Here is a 24,660-nt window from a genome sequence, read left to right on the forward strand (position 1 = left end):
AATGTTAAACCGCGGAATAACCATATAATGGGCTAAGCGTAACCGAGGTTCAAACTATGATTGTAAAACGGGCCCCAAGTCGGTTCTAATAAACTAAGTATATAATAATAACTACTTAATTTATAGTTATTATTTTTATATTAGCTAGGAAAATTGATAAAAGTATTTACTTCTGTCATACTATTTATTAGGTAAGACTTAATACTTAATAAAAACTTGAAAAACATCGTTCAGGTGTAGCAGTTGATATTAGGCAAAGTACAAAATATTTTCAAGAGTTCATGAATATTTGGATACAACTCTTTATCACAAACATCTATAGCATGTAACCCAGAGGTGAATACAAATTTTTCAGTCACTAAAAGTCTAAAAATAAATCTACAGTCTTCATGGCAATTTTGTTTTATTTACCAACTATTTATTGGGTTTATTATAAACACTCATGCATGAAAAATAATTCGCAGAAAATTAAAAACTACAGTACACCATACTACCATAGAGGTATATGTTTTTGTTGTCCAATTGTCACATATATGCCGTGACGACTACTATAGTATATCAGAGCGGTAAAATTACCACGGCTAGAACATTTGGAAAACAGAGATACTTAAAAGTAATATCATATAGAGATATACAGAAAATAAGAAATATTAACTTAACAAAAAAACGGGTCGAGGGGGATCTATCCCCCAAATCCCCCCCGTAAATACGCCACTGTAAAGAGGTCGTCAAACAGAGATCTTGAGATTCACGGTGTAAATTTACTTTTTTTTATTTATAAACTAGCTGATCTGCACTTAGCTGCCCATTAAAAATGCCAACTCTATGTATATGAATAATACGTTTAAAATAATAATAATAGCTTTAAAAAAAAACCCATGGCAACTATTTATAGACAAACATTTCCATAAGAAATCTCAAAATTCCAGTTTGAGCACCTCCCGGAGTTGGTCCTCTCCCTTTTTAAATCCTATATTCTGCCCAGAGGTCTAATCTATCTATGTACCAAATTTCATCAACATCGGTCCAGCCGTTAAGGAATGCATAAAGGACACAGACAGACTAACGTTTATTTTTATACATATATAGATGGTTGCTATTGGACACAGATTATAATAGTAATGGTAGAAATCGGTATTTTTGTTTTGTATATAAATGGTTGCTATTGGTTACTTGGGCAGATCAGGACCTGATGCTTGTACCTAGTACAAGCATCAAATTGTCGCGCCTACGAGGTCGATTATAGAAACTGAATATCTTAAAACCAAATGTAGGTATGTGTGTAGCTTATATACTCCAAAACTACTAAATTGATTTTGACGAAAATCTCGGAGATTATTTTTAGAGGTGTCAGATAAGTTTAGAAATGAATGCCCGTATGCATAATCAATTTATGTGTCACACAACACATACCTATAGTAAACTATGTCTGTCATATGGGACGCGCCGATGCATACATTGACTATGGCCAATGCATACGGACATAAGTAGTTTAAACATTAAACCACGCTAAAATATATACCAAGTGCTAAATCCAAACTGCGACTTGCGGTTGCCAATCTAGGTCAAATTGTTTCACAAAGCTAAGTGCACTGACGCCGATTCGTCCGTGTACTGAAGTAGGTATACTAAAACTGAGTTACACTCAAACCGAGATACACCATACACCTATATAGTGTAAGTATCATAGAGTAATATTACTCTATGGTAAGTATAAACTAGAGTTTTATACTTATATGCCACAAAAAAGGACTGCACACTGGGGTTTTCAGCTAGTATACTTATTTATAAAATAAAGAATCTGTCTTAATAACATAACGTGAAAATAAAAGAGCTATGTCCGTATGCATGGTAAATTTGTGTTTCACATAACTACATGTCTAGATAAGACTATTAAGACATGTCAAACTAGGTATGTCTTATGTGACACACAAATTGACTATGCTTACCAGCACTATATGGGTACAGCAATACTAAAATTTACAGAACCATAAATAAAATGTTTAATATAATGCCTACTCATTTGGGTAAGGAAAAAATAAAAATAAAATGATAAAGATTATAATTTTTTTTTAAGATGAGATTAAGTCGGACAGGCCTATCCCAAAATTCGGATTTTTAAAAATTAGACGAGGGAAAATCACATAATATTTTAACTCATAAAAAATAACTTTAAATTAAGAATGTTCGTAAAGTGGAAGTGAAGCGGTCTGAGGTGAACAAAACGATATTAGATAAAGTTGTTAGTGGGTCAAACTGTCGAGTTCCTATAAACATTCATAGAAGAAACAACAATCATTCGTGTAGCCAATGGAAGGATTTTATTTTGTAAACAATATCGAATAATCAATAAAAATTGTTATCACTATTATTTTAGTGTTTATACTTGGATTTTGCAGGCTGCATCAGCCGCGACTCGCGAGCCGCCGCACTATTTAGTATTTAATGCACAACCGATATGTCTTGGGTTTTACTCACCGTTTAGTTTTGTAAAATATTTATTGCTATTTGTTTATTTTTCGTTATAAATATCCGGTTACAACACTTGGTGTACCGTAAGCGATTTCGGTTTACCGAAGGTAAGTACAAACCGGTGTACATGAACTGTGGAGAATTCATAAATGTTTAATTAATGTGTATGTTCTAGGACGTTTTTTTCTAACATCTACGGTAGATAACTGTTTAAAAAATGAATCGACGCAGGAGAGCGTCATCAATTGCTAGTCGAGCAACTGATGACGAGGTAGAAAGTTTACCAGTTGAGCACATACGCAAGAAAAGACGAGTGGATCCGGTATATGTAATTTCGAATAGAACATTTTATATCATACAAATATGTATATGTAAAATAGATAATAATACTATATATTCAGACATAGATTGAATCAAAAGATTACATGTTTAATATTAGTTGGTTGCTACTATATTATATATTAATAGTTTGAACCAACTGTTTTTATATTCAGCTGTCTTGAAAATATAGAAAAAAATGGAAAACTCAATTGTATTTTATCTCTTAAATCAACTGAATTTATATTTTGTATTATATTTTAAGTAAAAAGACAAAAAGTGTATACTTTTTAAATAGATCAAAGTGTAATCAAACTATTAGATTTATAGTTAAAATAAAACATGTCTTATCTTCTATTATATCAATTAAAATATCTAGCTTATCAAAACAAGAATGTTGTAGCTGTTGTAATGCATTACAATCTCTATTTTTTTCAAATACAATCGTTCAATTTTTCATTTTTTTCATAATTTATTTCATAATCGTAGAAATGTATAATTAGAAACACATTCAATCGATGTGATTGTGTTTTAGGTGGACATAGTTCAATCAGTTTATGATACAGTAAGAAATTTTAAAAAAGAAGATGGCATGTTATTATGTGATAGTTTTATTAGAGCACCAAAAAGAAGACAAGAACCAACATACTATGACGTAAATAATATCTTATTATTCTTATTTATTTTAGGTACTTATGTAGGTTTTAAATATTTTTAATTTTTTAATTTCAATTTACAGGTTGTTTCTAATCCAATAGATTTGATAAAAATTCAACAGAAAATTAAAACAGATGAATATGACGATGTTGACGATTTACAAACCGACTTGGAACTCCTTACTAATAATGCCAAATCTTTTTATAAGGTAATTATTTTTACATTTTTTTGTGTTTTAATGATAGCTAAAATTATTTTTTGTATTGAGTGATATTGTTTACTAATATCAAACAAAATATTGCTTACTGGAAACATATTTTTTTTTTTTTCTATTTAATTTATTTAAGCATATTTACAATCTATACAATTTGTACAATAAGTAAATTTGATAACATAGGTAATTAAAATGACTTGAATGTCTTGAGGGGGGAAAACCGTCCATCAACAGTACCTCCTATTTAATTTGATGGGTTCATATAATATGGAGACCGTTAGGCAAGAGCGTCTTTTGGCCATTTTCTTTTTAGCCTCCTCGGAGGATTGTTGGGGATGGTTATAGAGGACATGCGGGAAATTAGAGGGTTTTGGTTCGAGTGCAGTTTGGAGTGAAATTTTTTGTAATGACGAGTTGCTATTTTGTTGACTGTTAGGATTTGGAGATCTTTATGTAATGTGTCGTTGGTCATATACCATGGGGCTCCAGTTATTTGTCCAAGACATATAGACTGGAAAGCTTGTATGGGTCTTATATTGGATGGTTTGGCTTGGCCCCAGAGGAAACATATTACATAGTTAAATATGCAATGCTTTGAATAACATTTATTAATTTGTTTATGATTGTATTAAATATCAGTTGACAATTTAGGCTATAAATTTTGATATTGTATATAAGTAATTACTCATTACACTAATTAACTAAATATTAAATTATATTATTATATAATATGTATAATATGATTTATATGTGTTATATATTATATTATATACGTGTTTGTATTTTATCAGATGTGATTAAAAAGTGTTACTTAGTTTATACTTAGTACTGCAAACCACCCACCCCACCCCACAGTGAATTTGGAATAGAAGTTACTATTAACTGTATGAATTTAAACTACAATTATTATTGGATACTTTATTAAAAATTTAAATTATACATTGTCAACAAACCATTCACCCCTCCTTCCCTAACATCTTTAAACTAATTCAAAAATTTTAAAGTGTCTACTGAATATTCCTTGTATTTTATGTCATTTGGGTTTATTAAAATGAATAAAGAAGCAATTATAATCAAATACAAATAATTTTAATTTTAATCATTTAAAATTAATATACTATTTTCAGAAAAATTCTCAAGAGTATAAAGATGCATTAGAGTTATGGGATGTATTTTTAGCAACCAAAAATAATATTTTGGAAAGAGAAGGAACTCCTAAAGAAAAACTTGTTATTCGTGTTGGAAAATTAGTAAGTTAATAATAAGATTTTTGTTAAGTATGATGAACTTATTATATTAACTTTTATTATAGACAAATTGGGCAATTAATATCTATATATGTATTAGTATAATATCTTGAAAGTTTTGTTTAAAATGTATTTGAATTTTATTTTTAGGGGAAGAGAGGTGGATCGGCAGCATCAATGTCAAAATCTGAACAGACTGATGAAGAAGAAAGTAATTCATCAGTTGTAGGCGGAGATGATGAATTAGCCATGTGTGAAGAATTATTTACTACTGTTATGTCGGCTACAGATAATGAGAATCGTTTATTATCAGCAGCATTTCAACTCTTGCCTTCTAAAAAAGTAATTACATTTTATTTACTAAGAAAAATGATATGTTTGAGTTTAGAACAATGTAGTTCTTTGTTATGACTGATGAGTGAAGCTATCCATAAATATTATAATATTAAGCTTTTACTCAGTTTTTTTTTTATCCGAAACTAAGGTAAGTAAGACATTAGCCTCGACATTTATCTAACCTTTTCCCTTTTCTTTTAAAAACTATATACTATTGTAATATTCAATTTTAAGTTTTAATTTTTTTAAAGTATTTTTTATTTTTTCTCAATATTTAGAGTTATCCCAATTATTACGAAGTAATTGAAAATCCAATTGATTTGCGATCTATTGCTCGTAAGATACAAGACGGAAAGTATGCTAATTTAGCTGAAATGGAACGAGAACTATTGATAATGACAAAAAATGCATGTTTATTTAATGAACCTGGTTCACAAATATATAAAGATGCCAAAACGTTAAAAAAAGTTATTACTAGTAAAAAGATTGAAGTGGACCATGGAAAATATGCGCCAAGTAAAAGTAGTGAAAGAATAAGGTAAATTATAGTCAATAACAAATGTAATATTTATAGCTAGGTTAATTATTACCTAATATTATGTTAAATTATAATATTTCATATTTTAATTTGATATTTTTTTAACAATGAATAAAAATAAAATACATAAACATTATAGAGCCAAACGTATGAGAGGTAGTCAAACATCGATGTCAGCTGTAACGGCTGCATTACAATCTGAAGACGAGGAAGATTCAGACTTGGATGAAGATACTGTGACTGATAGCCAAAGTAATGTTGACGGCCCTGATAATCCTAGGTGGCAGTTATATAATGCTGTTCGTTCTGCCACTGGATCACAAGGTGAGAAATTTAAAATTTTTCTTTTAGGTTTTAAATATTTATCAAATAACTATTGCACAATTTACTATAAATTATCAATTTAGGAAATTTACTAAGTGATACATTTTGGAAATTACCATCGAAGCGGTACTACCCTAATTATTATCATGAAATTAGAAATCCACTTTCATTAATGCAAATTGGCAAAAAATTAAGGGTAAGTTCTAAAAAATTAAATTTGTTTCTTATTAATTATTGTATTCTATTGTTAGAATGGTGACTATGGTACAGTCAGTGAAGTGGCTGGGGATATGAATGTGATGTTAGAAAATGCTAAAAAGTATTTTACTCTAGATACGAAACAGTACAAGGTAATTACTAATAAGTAATAAGTTATTAATATTTATTATTTAGTTATTTAGTATTCAATTTTTACATATAGTAATTAATATTTATAAATTAAAACTTTTAAAACACAAGTTTGTTACTTATTCCTTTGTATTTACAATTATTTGATGAAAAATTAATTTGATATTTCCTTTTAGATTCTGAGCGAAGCGATGAATGTATTTTTATATTATATTTATCTTAATTTTCAGGATGCTGTAAAATTACAAAAGGTTATGCAGACTAAAGCTCAAGAATTGTTAGATTTAGGACATCAAGTATGTACCATTAAAGTGTGTTTTAATAAAAAGAATTGTATGTAACTTTTATTCTATTAGTATTCTGATAGTGAAGACGATTCTGCTGATGATGATTTACAATCAACTTCTCGTACATCTAAAAAGTTTGCTCGATCACCACGATGCCTTACTCGTGGAAAATACTTGAATAATATTCCTTTAAAGAGACGTTTGTATGCATTATGCAAGTGTCTTATGGATTATACAGTATGAGTTATATTCAGTAGTTAAAAATAAAATGAATTGCTTGACTTAAATATGCTTTATTTTTATGTAATAGACTGAACATGGTCGTGTGCCTATGTTAATGTTTATGGAAATACCATCTAAAAAACTTTACCCTGCTTACTACAAGGTTATATCTGAACCAATTGATATGCTGACAATTGAAGAAAAGATAAAACAAGAAAAATACAAAAGTGAAGATGAAATATTGCAAGATTTCAAAGTAATCTTTTGAAATAAATATTTATTTTCAGTATTATTTTAATTTTTTTATTACAGTTTTAAAGACTAATGTTCTTATATATTTTGTTTGATTTAGTTAATGTTTGATAATTGTCGTCAATTTAATGAAGAAGGATCACTTATTTACGAGGATGCAAATACATTAGAAAAAGTATTATTGGATCGTTCTAAAGAATTGGGACCTGTGTTGACCAAGCCTAATAAAATGTAAGTTATACTAATTCGATTTTTTATTACTAACATATTACTTATAATTTACAAATTTATTTTAAAAATAATTTTATCTTGATATACCAGTGTTTCAAGTTCATTGTTGAAATTCAGAAAATCCCAACTCCCCCAAGCAACACTACAAAAAATGCGTACATTGTTCAATACAATAAAAGATTTTAAAGATCAAAAAAGTCGTTTGTTATCTATTATTTTCATGAAACTACCATCCAAAAGTGAATATCCAGATTATTATGAAGTGATAAAAAAACCCATTAATTTGGAAGTAATATCTCAAAAGTTGAAGAATAATTTGTATGAAAGCCTCGACGATTTGGCTGCAGATTTTGTGTTGATGTTCGACAATGCTTGTAAATACAATGAACCAGATTCACAAATTTACAAAGATGCATTGACTTTACAAAGACTCACATTGCAAACAAAATTACAACTTAGAGCAGATGAAGATAGTACACCTGATGTACAAAGTGCAGTACAGGAATTGTTGACTTCATTATTTGCCAGTGTTTATAATCACCAAGATGAGGAAGGTCGATGTTTTTCTGATTCTATGGCAGAACTTCCCGAACATGATGATATTGATGGCAACAAGTAAATGTAACAATAGCTTTGATTAAAAAATATTATTAAATTACAATTATTTGGTTAGGATAAGAGGCTTATCTCTAGATTTGATTAAACGGAGATTAGATGGTAATCAGTACAAACGATTAGACACTTTCCAAGAGGATCTATTTGCTTGTTTGGAACGAGCTCGCCAACTTTCGCGGACAGATTCACAAGTATTTGAAGATTCTATTGAATTACAATCTTATTTCATTAGACAAAGGTTTGTTTGTTAAATAGTACCTACCCACTCTTAATCCTTTAATATAAATAGATAATAGATAAATTTATTATGTGACTAAATATTTTAAAATTTTTACTTTATGTTAGTGCTTATTATATTGTATCTAACCACCTCACCCCCTTACATCCCTTAAAAATAATTTCTACCACGACACCTAGACATCATAAAACACGGTTTGCCACACCACTGGGTAGTTAAGTTTGAGACACAATCTACTGATAAGATGGTTTTTAATATTATGGTTTATCCAAATATTAGTAATTTAATTTTGATTGTATGTGTTTAAATAACTTAATTCCACAACCCCAACAGTGAAATACTTAAGTTTGATGTTAAATGGATGCCTAATTTACTTAGACTCAGTATAATTAAAAAAATAAGGAAATCCGTCAACTCCAAACTACACCTGCTCCTCCCATTTCTCTGATCTAAGATATCAGCAATTCATCAATCATTTATTTGTGATAGCATCAGACCAATGTGGTCCTAAGACTATCAAACCTTCTAACTTAAGAACAATTCAGGACTTCCAATAAATTTGTCTTCATTAGATTTTCGAAGCCCCTTGGTTCATCAAAAATAATAATCTCTACAGTGACTTAGAAACTCTAATACTTATTCAATCAACCAAATCATACTACCTTTAATTTAATTTAAAGTGAATCCACCATCAAAATCCACTTATTAATAGATTATTCTCCTCACAATCCCAGATAATCCTCACAGATATCTCAAACAGAACTGACCTAGAGATTTACTAATTTTTTTTTTTTATTGATCTTGAGCCCGGCAGCTGAAGCCATTAGCCATTTTTAGTTTTTACTGTAGGTTAGGGGTTAGTCGGTAGGGGGAGGAACACGTATGTGTTTAATTGGGCAGAATTTTTGATTGGGCACCCGTAGGTATCTGCCATGCCCGGGTAAGTGGATGGCGACACTTGTTCTTCGGACACCGTGACTTGTCCGAAGAAAAATACCGCCCATGGCCTAGGAATCGAACTCAGGTCGACTGCGTCGCAGCCGACGTCTTAGTCTGCTGGGCCACTCCGTCCCCCATAATATATATATATAAATGTATATGTGAATAAATAAATTATAAATTATAGAGATGAAGTATGCCGTAATGGAGATTTGCTAAACTCTCCTGCTTTAAATTATTCTCTATTGGATTTATCTTTATCAGTAAATGATATGAGAGAAAGAAAGATGGCTGAAGAATCTATTAGTGGTAATCTAGAAGAGGATGAAATTAAAACTGAAGATAGTACCTTAGAAGTATAAATTTTTAATTTTATTTTTAGTGTATTTTAATTTTAATTTTATTGTTTTTAAATTATTATATTTAAGGAGCAAGAAGATAATACACCACCTCTTATTGCTGGCACTGCAGATGATTCCGTTTGTGTTAATCATTTAGTTTATAGAGTTGGTGATTTTGTTTATGCAGAACCCCAAGAACGTGGTCAAGAACTGATGATATTAAATATTCAACGGTTATGGACTAACCAGGAATCACAACAAATGTTGTATGGAAATCATTTTTATAGACCTAGTGAAACATATCATTTGTCAACTCGAAAATTTTTAGAAAAGGTTTGTGGATTTTTGTTTATCATAAATTATAATTTTGATTATACTTGATTTTTTTCAGGAGGTTTTTAAGACTGATTTAAATATTACTATACCAGTAAGTCGAATTAAAGGCCGTTGTGCTGTTGTAAGTGTTAAAGACTATTTCCGCTATCAACCAAAAGGATTTGATGAAAAAGATGTATATGTATGCGAATCTAGATACTCTTCTAGGTGTAGAAATTTCAAAAAAATTAAGGTAAATACTGCTATTATTATAACAAATAAGTAAGTAAATAATGTGAATATTTTAGAATTGGGCCTTAAGCTTATCAGCCACATGGAAATTAGTTGAGAGAGAAGAACCTTTGGACCCTAAAAGGGTAATATCTGTATTCCGTGACCGTGTCGAAAAACATAAAGAAGAAATAGCAGAACTTGAAGAACATGAAAAAATAATTGAAAAAGAAAAACCAGTTAGTATTTTTACTTTATATATAAGTCACATAATTTGCTATAACTTAATTTTGTTTTATTAAACAGAATGTTATAATACCAAATCCTCCTGGGGTTATTGATGATGGAAATGTTTATTATGAACAATACAACAGTCATGTAGGTATACTCAAACCAGGCGATTTTGTTTATGTAAAAAGTGATCAAAATCAGATAGTCCAAGTTGATAAAATTTGGGTCAATAAGCAGTAAGTAAATCTTCTATTATGTATAGAGCTTTATTTAGACCTTCTAAAAACCTAAGTGTTGTGTAACAAGTGGTCCTAAGCCATAAATTTATTAAATATATTTATTTATGTGTTTTTAATATTACAGAGGAGCGTTTGTCTTTGGTCCTGTACTACTAACTCCTGCAGATCTTCCAAATTTTTCTGGTAGGCAGTTCTTCAAACAAGAAGTTCTGTTTACTACTAATGAGGAAACTGTATTAATATCAAAAATCACAGGAAAATGTTCAGTCTTAGAACATGCTGAATATATATCATGTAAACATAAAAAAATATTTCCCAAATTGAATTTTTATTGTAATATTTTTGTTTATTATATTTATTTTATAGGTCGTCCAGCAGAAATAGCTGAAGATGATGTTTATCTTTGTGAATCAATTTATGATGAATCTACTAAACTAATAAAAGAATTGCCAAAAGATGGTTTAAAAAAGTATACTCATTCTCCAGCTGTAAATCAAGATGAATTTTATTTTTTTAGGAGACTTATTCATCCAGTAAAAGTAATCTAACCTAAATAAAACTATTACTAAGTCTTATTAAATGTAATTATATCCTAGGTTGGAGCTACTGAAAACAATACTCAATCAAGTGATGTTAAAACTGTATACAACCAACATTATGATTCTGTATCTGTAAGTTTAATATTATAATGATTTAATTTTGTATCTTATTTAATATCATCTTTATTCCGATTACAGAATGTTAGTTCTCCAGCTATGCCAAAACTAGAACCAGCTGATACAATGACTGAAGATTCAATGGATGGAGGTCCACCATCTGTCAGCTCTTCTGATTTGGGCGAACGTACATTGAATACTTCAACAGTTATATCTACCCCATCATCATCTAGAAAAAAGAACCCCAATCATAAAAAGCTTGTCACTGGTTATATATTGTACACAAGTGATGTTCGAAAAGCTATTGTACAAAATAATCCAGATCGTAGTTTTGGTGAAGTTAGTCGTATTGTCGGCAATGAAGTAAATTATATATAACATATATCACAATATAATTATTAACTAAATTCTAAATGATTCAAAATTACAGTGGCGCAATTTATCACAGACAGAAAAAATGGCATACGAAGAACGTGCAAATAGATTAAATGAAGAGAATTATCCACAATGGCGTCAACAGGCACACCAAGCTCCACCTCCACCAGAAGGTTCTGATTTAATTTGGGAGTGTGGTTGGGACAATTGTGACTGGCAATTTGAAGATCAATCAGATTGTTTAGATCATGCTGTAGCTGATCAATATGGACATGTGCAGACATTCTTTGCAGCCATTCCTCCCAGTGGTATATATTTTATTTTATAAAATAACAAAATAAATATTTATCCTTTCTACAATATGCGATTCTTTAACTTTACTAGAAATTGAATTTCAATGTCAGTGGAGAGGATGTCTTAGAGTTAAAAAGACTGGTATTGCTCCATTTCCAAGTTTACATCGTCTAGTTAGACATGTAAAAGAAGTCCATATACTTAAAAATCCCGGGAAACCAGTACCATTATCAGACCGCAACAAGTAAATATAATTTATATTTTATATGCTTAGGGTGATCATATAATATTACTTATGTATTACGTGGATGGTGTTAATCAAGATGAACCAGCAATTATTTTTGAAAATATAAGATTGATTAATGGGTTTATTAATATGTTCAAAGTATATTTAAATGAAAAAATAATTTCAAAAATATATATTTTTTAAAATCTAATTAATTGAATTTAAAGTTTTAACAACTATATTTATGAGGTTATTATTAACTTTCAACAACCATACTTTAATTTCAGAAATTTAATGTCGAGCTCTCGCTCAGTCATTACTACCACTTCTGTTTTATCTGTGGCGTCTGTATCTCCGCCACCAGTTGAAAATTCTAATGGTGTGTTTTTTTCTTCAAAATATAGCTTAAATTTATTTAAGCATGGCCATTAAAATTTTTATTAAAAAAGAATAATTACTTAATAATAGAATGTCTTGTTATATGTTTTACTTAGAGATTTTATTTTTTAGAATTGGTTTTAATAGTTGTTTAGTTACTTTAATACTTTTACAACTTAAACTTTATAGTTTATAATCTTAGTCTAGTATCTTATTTTTTAAAAAAATTAGAAAATTACATTAATGGGAAAAAGTATATAAAGTTTTTGTTTTAAATTGTTGATATTATTTTTCATTTGATTTTGCAGTTTGTATTAGTATTTTATATAATTGTTGGTTAGAAAAATTAGTGCTATGAGTTCTTATCATTTTTTGTATGTATATTAGAGCTGTGCACATCTTTATTGTTTTTAAGGGCAAACTTATCATAAATTAAATTTTACTAATGAATCCCGACTCTGTGTAATCAATCATTATTCAATGTCAAGCCTTATTCATTTTACTTAAGGACGTCATGCCCGCATGTGTTGTCTCCGTCTTACAAATGTACAACATACTAAAAACTGTTTTGCAATGGATAAATTTACTGCCTATTTATATTAGAATTACCAAAATTCCACAACACATGGGTAAGAACTTTATCTGTGTCGTAGTGTTTTTATTTTTTGGATAACATGAATACATTTAAAGTTATCAGTTTGAGAACATTATGTTTATTTTTTCATTTAATTATTAAATTATAAATAAAGTTCTTCCCTATGCATTGGGTAATTTTGTGAATTCTACTATGATAAAGAGGGAGTAAAGTTGTACCGCCAGAAACAGTTTTTACTATGTTGTAAATTTGTAAGACGGAGACAACACATGTGGGTATGGCGTCCTCTTTAATATACCCAATGACTGAGTTGATTCATTTTACTACGTATTAAACCGTTTTCTCAATAATAAAAATTCAAAATATATCATAATTAAAGCAAGGACTTTAATGCACTAAAAATTCATTAAATGTGCATTTCATTTTATGCGTTTATGCATCAAAAAGTAAAAAATATGCAGATAAATATGCCCTAATAAAATATATATTGCCCATATTACACTAAAAAATTATATTTTACATTTTTATTTTGACATTGATTCATGAAAAATATTTTCTGATTACTTGATTCTCGGTAAACTATCAAAAAATGCACTAAAAACTTGATCACAAACATTGTGAAAAGTATTGTGTATTTACCAGTGTTCGGAACGTTCACTAAAAAAATGAATTCGTTCACGTTCACTGCTTAAAAAAGAAACTCGTTCACGTTCAAATTCACGTCCTTTGAAAAAATGAATGTTTTAATAAAAATATTCAAATCTATGAAGTCCTTGCTCTAATCATAATATTGTAATCTTTCTTAAAAATAATTTTTACTTTGTTTGATTAAAATTTTAATTTACTGCTCTTGAATGTATTTAACTAGTTTAAGCTATTCAATTAACATTTATTGTTTGGCCTGGACAATCAATAATGGGTGCTTAGCAATCCCGGCCTAAAAGAGCTCTAATGTATACATAATGTAGTATTACACGTTGATATGTTCATGGTAATTTGTTTAATAGCACAACATAAATATTCAAAGTACTTTTTTTTATTATTTTCAAAAAAAATAGTGACTTGTTCAATGTTGTGTATTAAAAAATTTACCATGTACTAGCATGTTGTGTGTTGCTTTTTAAGTTGAATTTAAACCGCTTTATAGAAATGTTGTACTGTCAACACGTTTGAAAAAAGAACCAATGGCTCAACCAACACCACAACAGTTTGCAAATCAACCTGGTAAGTTTTTCCTACAATATAAATATTTATAAGTTCTTTGAAATAGTGATAAATCATAACAAGGAAAAGGTATGTAACCATAAAGGACAAGAACCATTTATTTAACCATTAAATAATTCTTTTTTTTTATGTATAGTTGGAGGAGCTGTCAATGTTTTAAATCAGATAAATAGGAATACTCCATCGCCCATGTCTCAAAATGGTAATTATATTTTTAATTAGTATAAACAAAAAAATATATTATTTTTATTTTATAGTAATGATATTAAAATTGTTCTAGGTTCAGCGAGTAATAATAGCATTACTATTAGCAAACACCCTGAACCACTATTTGTAACTGTGCCACCAAGACCTACAAGAGTATTTCATTCTGAAGCTTATATCAAGTATTTAAAATACTCTTAATTTGTATTTACTATTTGGATGTTTATTGTATTTTAATTTAATTTTTCAGATACATTGAGAGTTTGAATCTGGAAAGCAAATCTAATTGGGAACGTCAATTAATTGCTACACAAGAAAATACCAAAGGACCAGATGATCCAAATTCGCTCCCAGCTATTCAATGGTTGGGAAAAGGAATTGGTAATCATGGAAACGTTTTAAACGCTTTATGGGCGCTTAGAAATTTTATGATGAAAGACGCCATGGGTCTTTCAAAAACGGACGAATAAGTTACTGATTTTTAGTATAATTTATAAAACTGACACTGTTTTGTGGTTTTGTCAAACTCACTTAGTATTAGAAGGTTTTTTTTTTTCATTAACATAAATTATTCATCAAGAAACAAAACGCTAGTTTTTTTTTTTTTTACTATTATCTTAAAATATATAATTTACAATTTACCTACTATAGATATTTAATTATAAACAAATGATTTATATATATATGTGTGTTGTATTTAAAAATCTGTCACTCTTCCTTTTCGTTCCCAATCACCATATCTGGTTGGTTCGGGTCCTTTTGGGCCGTTTTGCTCTCCAGTTGCTGGATTACGACCTTCAGGCCATTCTTTCAAAGGATCCTTTTCTTGAAATGGATGCTTACCAGCTTCGAGTTCATCTAATTTTCCTTTAGTAATAATATGTAAAAGTTATAACTTTTAGCCTAGCTAAATTATTATTTTACATTACCAATTGGTGTTTTCATTTTAATTTTTTCCTTTAAATCCTCTTTGGAATCAGAGGATTTGCATTTAGTCAACTGTATTGGACATCGTTTAGTTGACAAGCGTACTAAAGATGTTTGTCGGAATATATTTATTGAATACATAACAATAATTATTAAAATGAAATGTTTTTAAATTGATATTTGTTAATAATATAGAGTACAAACTATAATCTACAGTAAAGTTTTCAATACATTTTGTATAATTGTATAAAATATATATAATATGATATTGTGATCTTAGGTGCTATTGTTCAAACTTTTCTGTGGTAATAGTCGTGATGAGTTTGTGATAATCTACCATTATCAGCTAACCATGGTTTTAGTTAATAGAACTAAAGCAAACCACTTACTGGCGTTTGCCAACCATAGATAATATACGATTATATAGATAATTCTTATATTATCTATGTTGCCAACTACAGTCATGAATATAATTTGATATTTGAACATTAGAAATTAGATCTCTAATGTGCATGTTTTTAAAAGCATATATATTAAAATCTTGATTCTCCATTATTGAATTTGCTAAAAAGAAAAGAATTTAATTCTGAAATTGGTTTGTGGTATACGGAGTTACCTAACCTAACCTAACCTATATCTATGAGTACATCAGCTACATCGTGAACTAGTGATATGGTAGTATACCGGTTACCAACTAAGTTTATGTTTGCCGGTTACTAACTGCAAGAATCAACCAATCACAACATCAAATTTTTGTTTTTTTGGAAATCGTGGTTGACCTTATCAATTTATCATGGTTGTACTCTAACTCACTTAGACATATTATCGTCCAAATCCTTATGTGCATGACTGTGTCTGTCTACTGTCTATTGATGTCAAGGAATCTGTCAAATGTGAAGTAGAGTACTCGGGAGTTATATTGGCCAGTTGTCACTTATGACACAGAATATAATAATACTATAAATGAAAATATGTATTATTGTATAACAAATATTTTCACATGAGCTGTAGTTGTGATGTCATTAATTCAATTATTGTATTTTTGAGTTTTTTGAGTATTAAGACTACCCTGTAGTCTTGTTTTTAATATTATCTAATATTTAATAGTTTTTAACTATTAAATTAATACCTGACAGTTTTTATTCGATAATTATTATTGTTCTGGTAATATTTTTATTAATAATTTTTATACAATGGACCAAGAAAATCAGAGTGTTATTTATATTGAAAACTGGAATGATCTATGTCGATTGTGTCTCCGCAATGAACAAAAATTGCAAAATTTATTTTTCGAAGAAACCCTTTTGGAAAATGTTCAAGAAATTACTAATCTTCATGTAAGTTATTATATCAACGTAATTTAATTTTTTTTTTTATTTTATTAAACATATTTTTATTTCCAGTTTAATGTTGAGGATTCTTTACCTAATTCTATATGCAAAATATGTATCGACCAAGTGAATTCATTTGTTGAATTTCGAGTACGATGTAAAGCTACGGACGAATGGCTACGAAATGAAGGTGCCATTTCGGATAATGATCATAAGGTATACCTTTTATTTAGATCTCAAATAATATTAAATTGTATGTCTAATTATGAAATATTGATAAATTAGACTTAATTATAATTAAGAATTGCATACCGTCGTTCCAGTTTCTCAAATAAATTTGTTTTGACTGTAACTATTATTTAATGAATGTTGGTATGCGTGTATGTTCCAGGATAATATCGAAATTGTAGAAGTAGTGGACATCTGGAACGACGGTACTTCATTGGAAAAGAATGAAAGCATAATTTCCCAATTATGTATAGAAAATAATGATGATAAATTTTGTTTGTGTGAAGATTGTGGAGAATGCTTTGAAACAACTAAACAACTCACTTTACATACTAAAACACATTCTTCTGACCATATTAAATGCACCATATGTAATGTAGTTATAGATAACTATAATAAATTTGATAATTCATTATTAAAAGATAATATTAACCTATGCAAAAAGTGTAAAAATTTGAATAATATTGACAATTTAGAAGTAAAAAATTCTTATACAGAAATTGAGGGTGGTTTTTTATGTGAAAAATGTCAAAAAGTTTTCAAAACACTGGCTGGCATGTTATCGCATTTAAGAAATTATGAAAAAAAAATAGAAATTGGTTCTTTGTCCTATCAGTGTCATTTTTGTGAGGAAGTATTTGCAACTATTCAACAAGTTTGGATACATATGAAGACTCATGCTCCCGGTGAGAAAATAAAATGTCGTCATTGTGAAAAATGTTTCAAATCATACTTAACACTTGTTCGTCATGAAAACAAACATGAAGGTACATTTAATTATGTATGTTCATATTGTGGAAGAGCTTTTGTTACACCATATGGTCGCGATAGACATGAAATGACCCATAATGCGGCTAAAGATGTGCAATGTGAAAAATGCACAATGACATTTTATACTAGAGCTGAATATAACAGACATATGAGATATCATGATAATGTTAGGAACTTTTTGTGTTCGTTTTGTGGTAAACGATTTTTTGAAAGTGCTCATAAAACAATTCATGAACGTGCCCATACTGGAGAAAGACCATTTGCCTGTAATTTTTGTGGAAAGAAATTCATGTCTAAACAAAAAGCACGTCGACATCAAGCCATTCACTCAAGACATAAAAATAAAAAATAAATGAATACTATAATTTATTAATTATTTTAATTCTCTATAATATAAGTTTGTTCCTATAATATAATTTTTTGTTATTACATTTTGTTATTATTAAAGTTACCAAATATTACTTTTCATCTCTGTTTTGTATTACAGTTCCACTTAATGTGATCACATTGGTTCAGGCCATTTTGATTCTATTAACCAGTTGATTTCTGATATCATTAAAAAAAATTTTTAATGTTTCTATATTTTACGCATACTTAAATTAAATTAAAATAGATAAAAAAAATAAAACATTCATTTAAAATAAAGTAAAGAAACTATCCATTTTCGTTTGTACTTAAGAAACTTCTAATTTCATTTTTATATTGTTCTGAAATTAAAATCCATATTCACGGTGTATAACTAATTTTTCAACTATGCAAAATTCAATATAATATAATATGTAAAACTAAATTAATGCTAAATGTATTACTGTCCCTTCTGAAATAGAATTGGTGGTCGGTACATTTAAACTTCTAACTAAAACATAGATTCTTCTACATATACATTTCATTTTTGTCTCACTGACAAGTTTAAAAATGAAATTCATCCTATACATTAATCAGTTTGAAATATCATAAAAATAACAAGAACCATGGGCATGTGTAGAACATATTATGTAGATATGGGATGGATCACTTAAAAATTAAATAAGGAAAAACAGAGAAAAGATTTTTATGCGAAACTAGTTAACTGTAGCGCAGTTAAATGAAAATTTCACCGAATGTTAATATTACCATTTTCTATAGATCATAACATTTTCAAAATATTTTAACACTTTTTATACTATTTATAGGCAGAAGAAAATTCCGATATTTATTAGTTTTTTTAAAAATTATTGTCCATAAATATATTTTCGCTTGGTCAAAAAACTTAAAAATTCTAATACAAGGTTTATCATAAGTTTTTTATTGGAAATTAAAAAAAAAGTTGAGGGTAAATCTACAACATTTTTTTATTTTTTCAAAATATTTGGACTCATTTTGATCCCTAATAGAAATATTCATTTTTTTAGTTTTTTTTCTACAAATGCCGATGAACGTATCTAGACGCCTACTGTACAGAAGATCAGTACCCACTTGCCCACTTTTTTATATATAATATTATAGTTTTAGATTAGTGCAGAGGCCACTACTTTGTGATTTATCTTAAAAATTATGAATATGTATCCTCCCCCAATGAAAATTCCTGTCTATGCCATTTGGATAAAAAAGTTCATAAGAGTGATTCAATTATCAGATGCATGGTGATTCTAATAAAAGTTAAATTTAACGTTACTCGTTAGTGACATACAATTTAGTTTAGGGTTTTCTTTTTTTGATTCTAATAAACTGGTTGGATCTATAAACCAGTGATCACAATAAGCGGAACTAACTGTATTAGTATTTTATTGTGATTCTGGATTTATATACTGTTATAATTTTGGTTATAATTTATTACTTAGTATTTGATAATATTACTTTTCATCTCTATTTTGTATTTGTATTTGAATGGGATTCTGAATATATATATATATATAATGTTAAAATTACTTAATATTAATGTTGGTTAAAACATTTTGTATGAATTATTTATTCTGTAATTTATCAATAAAATCTGATATAGAGTTTATCTGTATAAGCTACTTCAAGAAATATAATTTTTATATTATCAAAATAATGTTTTTAATTACTTAAATATAACTATATGTCTAAATATTAATTAAATAAATTGTATATACTTTTTAGGATTCAATTATAATTGATTCGGAAGGAATAAATAATAAACATTTATTATTGGATCCAAATCAATATGAAGAACAATTAATTGATGATCCAGATCCTGTTAATGATAAGCAATTAGTTGAAAATGAAATTGAGTTATCACATTGTATTGTTCAAACAGAAGAGGTAATGCAAATGTCCGTTAAAGATGAAGATACATTAGAAACCAACTCTAGTGAACATCAATGTGGAATTTGTGGTAAAGAATTGTTGTCTGCATATACGCTAGCAAATCACATGCGTTCCCACACAGGAGAGCGTCCTTATGGGTGCAGTGTATGTGAAAAATTCTTCAAGACTAAATCCAATTTGAATGAACACTACCGGTTAGTTGTGCTATTATTTTATATTATTTACAGTCATAAACTTGCTCATGGGGTGGTTAGGGTAAGCCGTTGACTACTCTGAGAATTTTATTCGGTTGTTCTTACACTATTATGGTATGCAATAGATATCAGATGTAAATACTTAAAATAGGTACTAATAGTGTTAGATATGATAATGTGTATACTAAATTAATTGTTATAAACTTATAACATAAGATCCAAAAATAATATACCAGTTATAAATAATAATATATATATATTTATACGTAATTGTATACAATAATGTTCGTTTCTTGTTATGGAAATGTGACTTGTGAGTAATGACTAACGACTACAAGTTATGTGGTTGTAGAATTAAAAATGTAAAACAGCAAAATCTATTTTCTGCGGATAAGATCCACTCAGGCTGTACTCTAAGCTTATCAATCAAATTTTCACACTATAAAGAGGAGAACATTTACCTACTGTGCAACATTGTTTTTATTTTTTCAATATCACAAATACGAACAAATTACTTATTGCTAAATAATTCATTGATTTTGAGTTTTTAAAACTTGAATACCTAACATTTTTTATTAGTTCTGACTAAGGGCCAACCTCCCGCCTATCAACATTTTTTCGAAGTATGTAAACTAAAAAATTTAACATTAATTTGAATTTTGGCCAACTTAAATACCACCTACTATAATATTCTGAATCAATAAATACATTTATTCCCTCCCCCCACCACCAAAAAAAAATACTGAGTACGGTCTTGAACGTCTTCAATGGGAAATGGCCCAGGGGGCAGGCCTATTTATAAAATATACTGTAACTCAACTGTTTCTGATGACATTAAGAGAACGCGCTACCCTGCATATTATGTTAATTGTCTCTGTCTTACAAATGTACGACATGTCAAATGTTCGTTAATTTGTTTCAGTCTGCTGTTAGTTTTAATATTAGAGTGAATTGACCCATTGGCTATTATCAAACTTTTAGGTAAGAACACAAGGTATCTAACTATCTATGCTTAAGCGCCGGAAATTTTTCCGATATTTTCATTTTCAAGCAAGATATGATTAAGCGAAATATCACAAATTAAAACTGCTCATATCTCGCTTGTTAAAATATCGAATAAAAGTCGACACTTGAGCTCAGATACTGTTCTTACCTTTAAAGTTTGATAATAGGTCAATTCCACTCAGGTATCAAAACTAACAGCAAACTATTGAAACTAGTGAACGAAAATGTGTCATGTTGTTCGTGTGTAAGACGGAGACAACAAATGCACGGGTGTAGTGTAGGGTGACCATACGTCCCGTTTAAAACGGGATTGTCCCCTTTTTGATCATCATGACGTCCCGTTGTCCCGACAAACACCAAACGGGACGCTTTTTGTCCCGTTTTTAGAAGATGATCCCGTTTTAATCCCGTTATCGCCAAATTATTATATTCAATATTGTTTATTGTAAAAAAAATTAATTAAAGAAATAAACACAAAACAATATATAATATAAAACAACGGTAAGAAAAATGGTGTGGTATCTACACAATTTTAAAAAAGAAAAATATATTTATCAACAATTTTTGGAAGATTGTTGAATATTCTCTAGCAATGCCAGAAACTGATGCAGCAACAGAGAGAATATTTTTTTATCACAAACGTGTTATGGACGGACGAAAAAAGTCGGTTTTACCCGCCCATTTCATCTCGTTAAAAAAATATAGTTTTTTTAGAGTCGTAACACAGTTGACAATTAATGCCAAAATGACACTGGACGTGTTATTTAAGAGGACGTCGTTCTCGCAAGGTAGTCTTCGTCTGACTCACGCAAAACATAGTAAACCTTACGTTTTACGTTGATATAATTCACTTTTAAATATTCTTTTTAATTTTAGAGTATGTGACTGTTAATATTATTTAGGGCGTAAGCGTTAACATAAGCGTTTTGGGAAATTTCAGTTTTAAAACAAGTTAGGTATGCGCATTTTAATACTGATAACTTGCAAAACATATTTAAAGGAATAAACATGATATAATATGTACATATTATATTTTGTAATGCCTAAACACAATTTAAAACATAAAAATATAGTATGCAAATACTGAGTTTATACCTTTAATTTTCATCCCCTTCCCCCGCCACCACTACAAATGGTTCTACCAATCGATACCAGAGCGAACTCAGAATAATTTTGTTTGTACCTATTTGTTATTCGAATATGCACGAATAGGCACCTATAGTCTATAGTTAGGTATGGGTAGTATCCATCACGCTTAGTTGAAAACAATTTTTATTTTTCGCATATCATATTATCATATTATTATTGTTATTTATTTCACGTAGAGTCCACAATCCGGAACTGCGTTGGATGAAAACTTCGAGCAGGGACATCCCGTCCATAACCCGAGTGACTGTCACATCCGAAGACATACTGACGTGCGGTCAGTGTTCCAAGGTGTTCGTGTCGCTGGATGAGTTGTCCGCACACGAACGCGTCCACGACGAGCAACGGGAACAGCTGGAACAGCAGCCGCAGACGGTCGCGACGACGATTGCAACGTCGTCGGCGTCCGCGATTACGTCGACGTTCACGTGTGAACAGTGCAACAAAAAGTTCACGTCGAAATCGCAACTGTCCGCGCACATAGGCAACAACTGTTCGGACGGCGTTGACCGGCAGTGCCCGTACTGCGGCAAACAGTTCCGGTCGGTGGCCACGCTGGAGAACCACAAGCGGGTTCACACCAGGGAAAAACCGTTCGCGTGCGAGCTGTGTGGCAAGGCGTTCCGGACCAAGGGCAATCTGCTTGAGCACAAGCGCGTGCACAACAACAGCCTGTGGCTGATGAAGAGCAACGCGAAGATGACGACCGACGCCGGCGCGGGCGGTGGCGACCAGCGGTTCCAGTGCACGTACTGTTCGAAACCGTTCCGCACGTACACGGCCATGTTGAACCACGAGCGCGTGCACACCCGCGAAAAGCCGTTCGAGTGTTCCGAGTGCGGTAAATGTTTCCGCACCAAGTCCAACCTGACGGAGCACATGAAGGGCTGCCACGACATAGACTCGGCCGCTTGTGGCTCGGACGAAGTGCAAGTGTTCACGTTCAAGACCCATTCGATGGTGACCCCCAAAGCCGAACCGGAGTCGGCGTGACGACCGCGACAGGCTCGTCGCTGTTGCGCGTTCGTCGAAACGCAGTCATTTTAACGATGGTTTTTATCATTCATAACATTAATTATTATGCATTTATTATATTATACAATTTTTATAGGATCAGAACATCATTTTTTTACAAGCATTTATATACGTAACCACAATAATTTTATTTTGGTATATATTTAATAATATAGTTACACATTACACATAAAACAGTACAATATAATTTACATTTTATTCTTTTGCAAATGCCAAATACACATTTACATGATATAATTTATTATTATACGTGTATACAATAATACATATGATATTAATTCGACGTTTATTGTTTAATCAAATTTGCGGCGATTATAATAACTATATAATAATATAATAATATAATGTATTTAAATGTTCGTTTAGCTATGATAGTTATAATAATAATAATAATAATAATAATAATAATAATAATAATTAATAATAATGATAATAATATTATGTTAATAAATGTTAATAATTACAATTACATATTATAAATATTTAAAGGTACCTCCTATTCGTCTAACATTGTTCGTGTCGGTAGGTACGTCTAATGTGTTTTATATAAATTATAATATTACTCGGTACAATTACCGAGCAATAATATATTACAATTAATACATAACTTCAATAATACAATCCATTTTATCGGTTCGTCGAGAATTGCACGGCGTCGTCGACAGCTGCAGCTTATACACGTCACACGCGCCCGAAATATCGGAATTAAACGTTGACATGATATTATTATTGTTAATAATAATTGATATTTGCTCGTGTAAGCGTGTGTCTGACTATCGCATTATTGTCGTTGTTGTTGTTATATTTTGACAAGCTGATGTCACTGCAAGCGTGGCCAGTATTGCGAGGACAGGTCGGTCGTGTGCCCCGGTACGGCGATTGGCACCGAAACTCCGGGCGATATGAGACCTGCAGAACCGAAAAATATTACAACTATTATTAATCATTCATATTATTTGAACTTGAACGGGTCGTGATAATAATAATATGATATGTCACGATATTACAGTACACTCAACAGTACAAACGTCAGTTGGTATACAGATGGTTAGGTAAGTACTTAAAAATACGAAAAAAAGAAATCCATTCACACGGTTGGGGGGACTTGACTGTCTCGTGTCGACGTGATGAGACTGTCGATTATAACACTACTATGATGTATATTTTTACTCGATAAAAATTTGTATAAATTATTAAGTAGGCAT

General features: G+C 30.0%; 4 protein-coding genes across 8 annotated transcripts in view; 2 read left to right on the forward strand and 2 right to left on the reverse strand.

The window, feature by feature from the left end:
• The first annotated feature begins 2,384 nt into the window (after nt 1-2,384).
• LOC132950191 (protein polybromo-1) lies at nt 2,385-15,230 on the forward strand. Of its 3 annotated transcripts, none has more exons than XM_061021471.1 (31): nt 2,385-2,579; nt 2,648-2,800; nt 3,326-3,445; nt 3,530-3,655; nt 4,789-4,911; nt 5,059-5,250; nt 5,523-5,782; nt 5,922-6,106; nt 6,190-6,302; nt 6,358-6,456; nt 6,685-6,750; nt 6,811-6,978; nt 7,052-7,219; nt 7,316-7,446; nt 7,537-8,061; nt 8,120-8,299; nt 9,426-9,594; nt 9,667-9,912; nt 9,971-10,147; nt 10,203-10,364; nt 10,432-10,592; nt 10,720-10,889; nt 10,962-11,134; nt 11,192-11,266; nt 11,333-11,614; nt 11,682-11,934; nt 12,011-12,164; nt 12,434-12,525; nt 14,480-14,545; nt 14,624-14,729; nt 14,798-15,230. In XM_061021471.1, exons 2-31 carry the CDS (start codon nt 2,690-2,692, stop codon nt 15,015-15,017), a joined length of 5,073 nt encoding a protein of 1,690 aa, XP_060877454.1. In that variant the 5' UTR covers nt 2,385-2,579; nt 2,648-2,689; the 3' UTR covers nt 15,018-15,230. The 3 variants fall into 3 exon arrangements, with proteins under 3 accessions (XP_060877454.1, XP_060877456.1, XP_060877455.1); XM_061021473.1 differs by lacking the exon at nt 12,434-12,525 and adding an exon at nt 14,267-14,343; XM_061021472.1 differs by having other exon boundaries at nt 2,648-2,794.
• On the reverse strand, nt 15,128-15,790 carry LOC132950193 (succinate dehydrogenase assembly factor 4, mitochondrial-like). Its single transcript, XM_061021474.1, has 2 exons — nt 15,477-15,790; nt 15,128-15,414 (listed from the first exon to the last, which is right to left on the reverse strand). The coding sequence occupies exons 1-2, from the start codon at nt 15,613-15,615 to the stop codon at nt 15,245-15,247; spliced, it is 309 nt and encodes a 102-aa protein (XP_060877457.1). The 5' UTR covers nt 15,616-15,790; the 3' UTR covers nt 15,128-15,244.
• A 474-nt stretch (nt 15,791-16,264) lies between these two features.
• Nucleotides 16,265-23,758, forward strand: LOC132949862 (gastrula zinc finger protein XlCGF26.1-like). 2 transcript variants are annotated; one of them, XM_061020950.1, is made up of 4 exons: nt 16,276-16,811; nt 16,878-17,021; nt 19,908-20,269; nt 22,600-23,758. In XM_061020950.1, exons 1-4 carry the CDS (start codon nt 16,668-16,670, stop codon nt 23,411-23,413), a joined length of 1,464 nt encoding a protein of 487 aa, XP_060876933.1. In that variant the 5' UTR covers nt 16,276-16,667; the 3' UTR covers nt 23,414-23,758. The 2 variants fall into 2 exon arrangements, with proteins under 2 accessions (XP_060876934.1, XP_060876933.1); XM_061020951.1 differs by lacking the exons at nt 19,908-20,269; nt 22,600-23,758 and adding an exon at nt 17,197-19,848 and having other exon boundaries at nt 16,265-16,811.
• LOC132949861 (paired box protein Pax-6-like) overlaps nt 23,633-24,660 on the reverse strand; it is a 54,340-nt gene continuing 53,312 nt past the window's right edge. For both annotated transcript variants that reach the window (XM_061020949.1, XM_061020948.1), the window contains one exon: nt 23,633-24,364. In XM_061020949.1, coding sequence (XP_060876932.1) covers nt 24,276-24,364 — 89 coding nt within the window. In that variant the 3' untranslated portion in view covers nt 23,633-24,275. The remainder of the gene's footprint in view (nt 24,365-24,660) is intronic.

This window comes from Metopolophium dirhodum, chromosome 8 (genome assembly GCF_019925205.1).
Source record: "Metopolophium dirhodum isolate CAU chromosome 8, ASM1992520v1, whole genome shotgun sequence".
Classification (NCBI taxonomy): Eukaryota; Metazoa; Arthropoda; class Insecta; order Hemiptera; family Aphididae; genus Metopolophium; species Metopolophium dirhodum.

Coding starts and splice junctions, on each gene's coding strand:
- LOC132949862 (XM_061020950.1), top strand. CDS start 16,668: ATGGACCAAGAAAATCAGAGTGTTATTTATATTGAAAACTGGAATGAT. Junction 16,812..16,877: donor AAGAAATTACTAATCTTCAT/GTAAGTTATTAT, acceptor TTTTATTTCCAG/TTTAATGTTGAGGATTCTTT. Junction 17,022..19,907: donor TTTCGGATAATGATCATAAG/GTATACCTTTTA, acceptor TATACTTTTTAG/GATTCAATTATAATTGATTC.
- LOC132950191 (XM_061021471.1), top strand. CDS start 2,690: ATGAATCGACGCAGGAGAGCGTCATCAATTGCTAGTCGAGCAACTGAT. Junction 3,446..3,529: donor AAGAACCAACATACTATGAC/GTAAATAATATC, acceptor TTCAATTTACAG/GTTGTTTCTAATCCAATAGA. Junction 8,300..9,425: donor TCTTATTTCATTAGACAAAG/GTTTGTTTGTTA, acceptor TATAAATTATAG/AGATGAAGTATGCCGTAATG.
- LOC132950193 (XM_061021474.1), bottom strand. CDS start 15,615: ATGTATTCAATAAATATATTCCGACAAACATCTTTAGTACGCTTGTCA. Junction 15,415..15,476: donor TAAAATGAAAACACCAATTG/GTAATGTAAAAT, acceptor TTATTACTAAAG/GAAAATTAGATGAACTCGAA.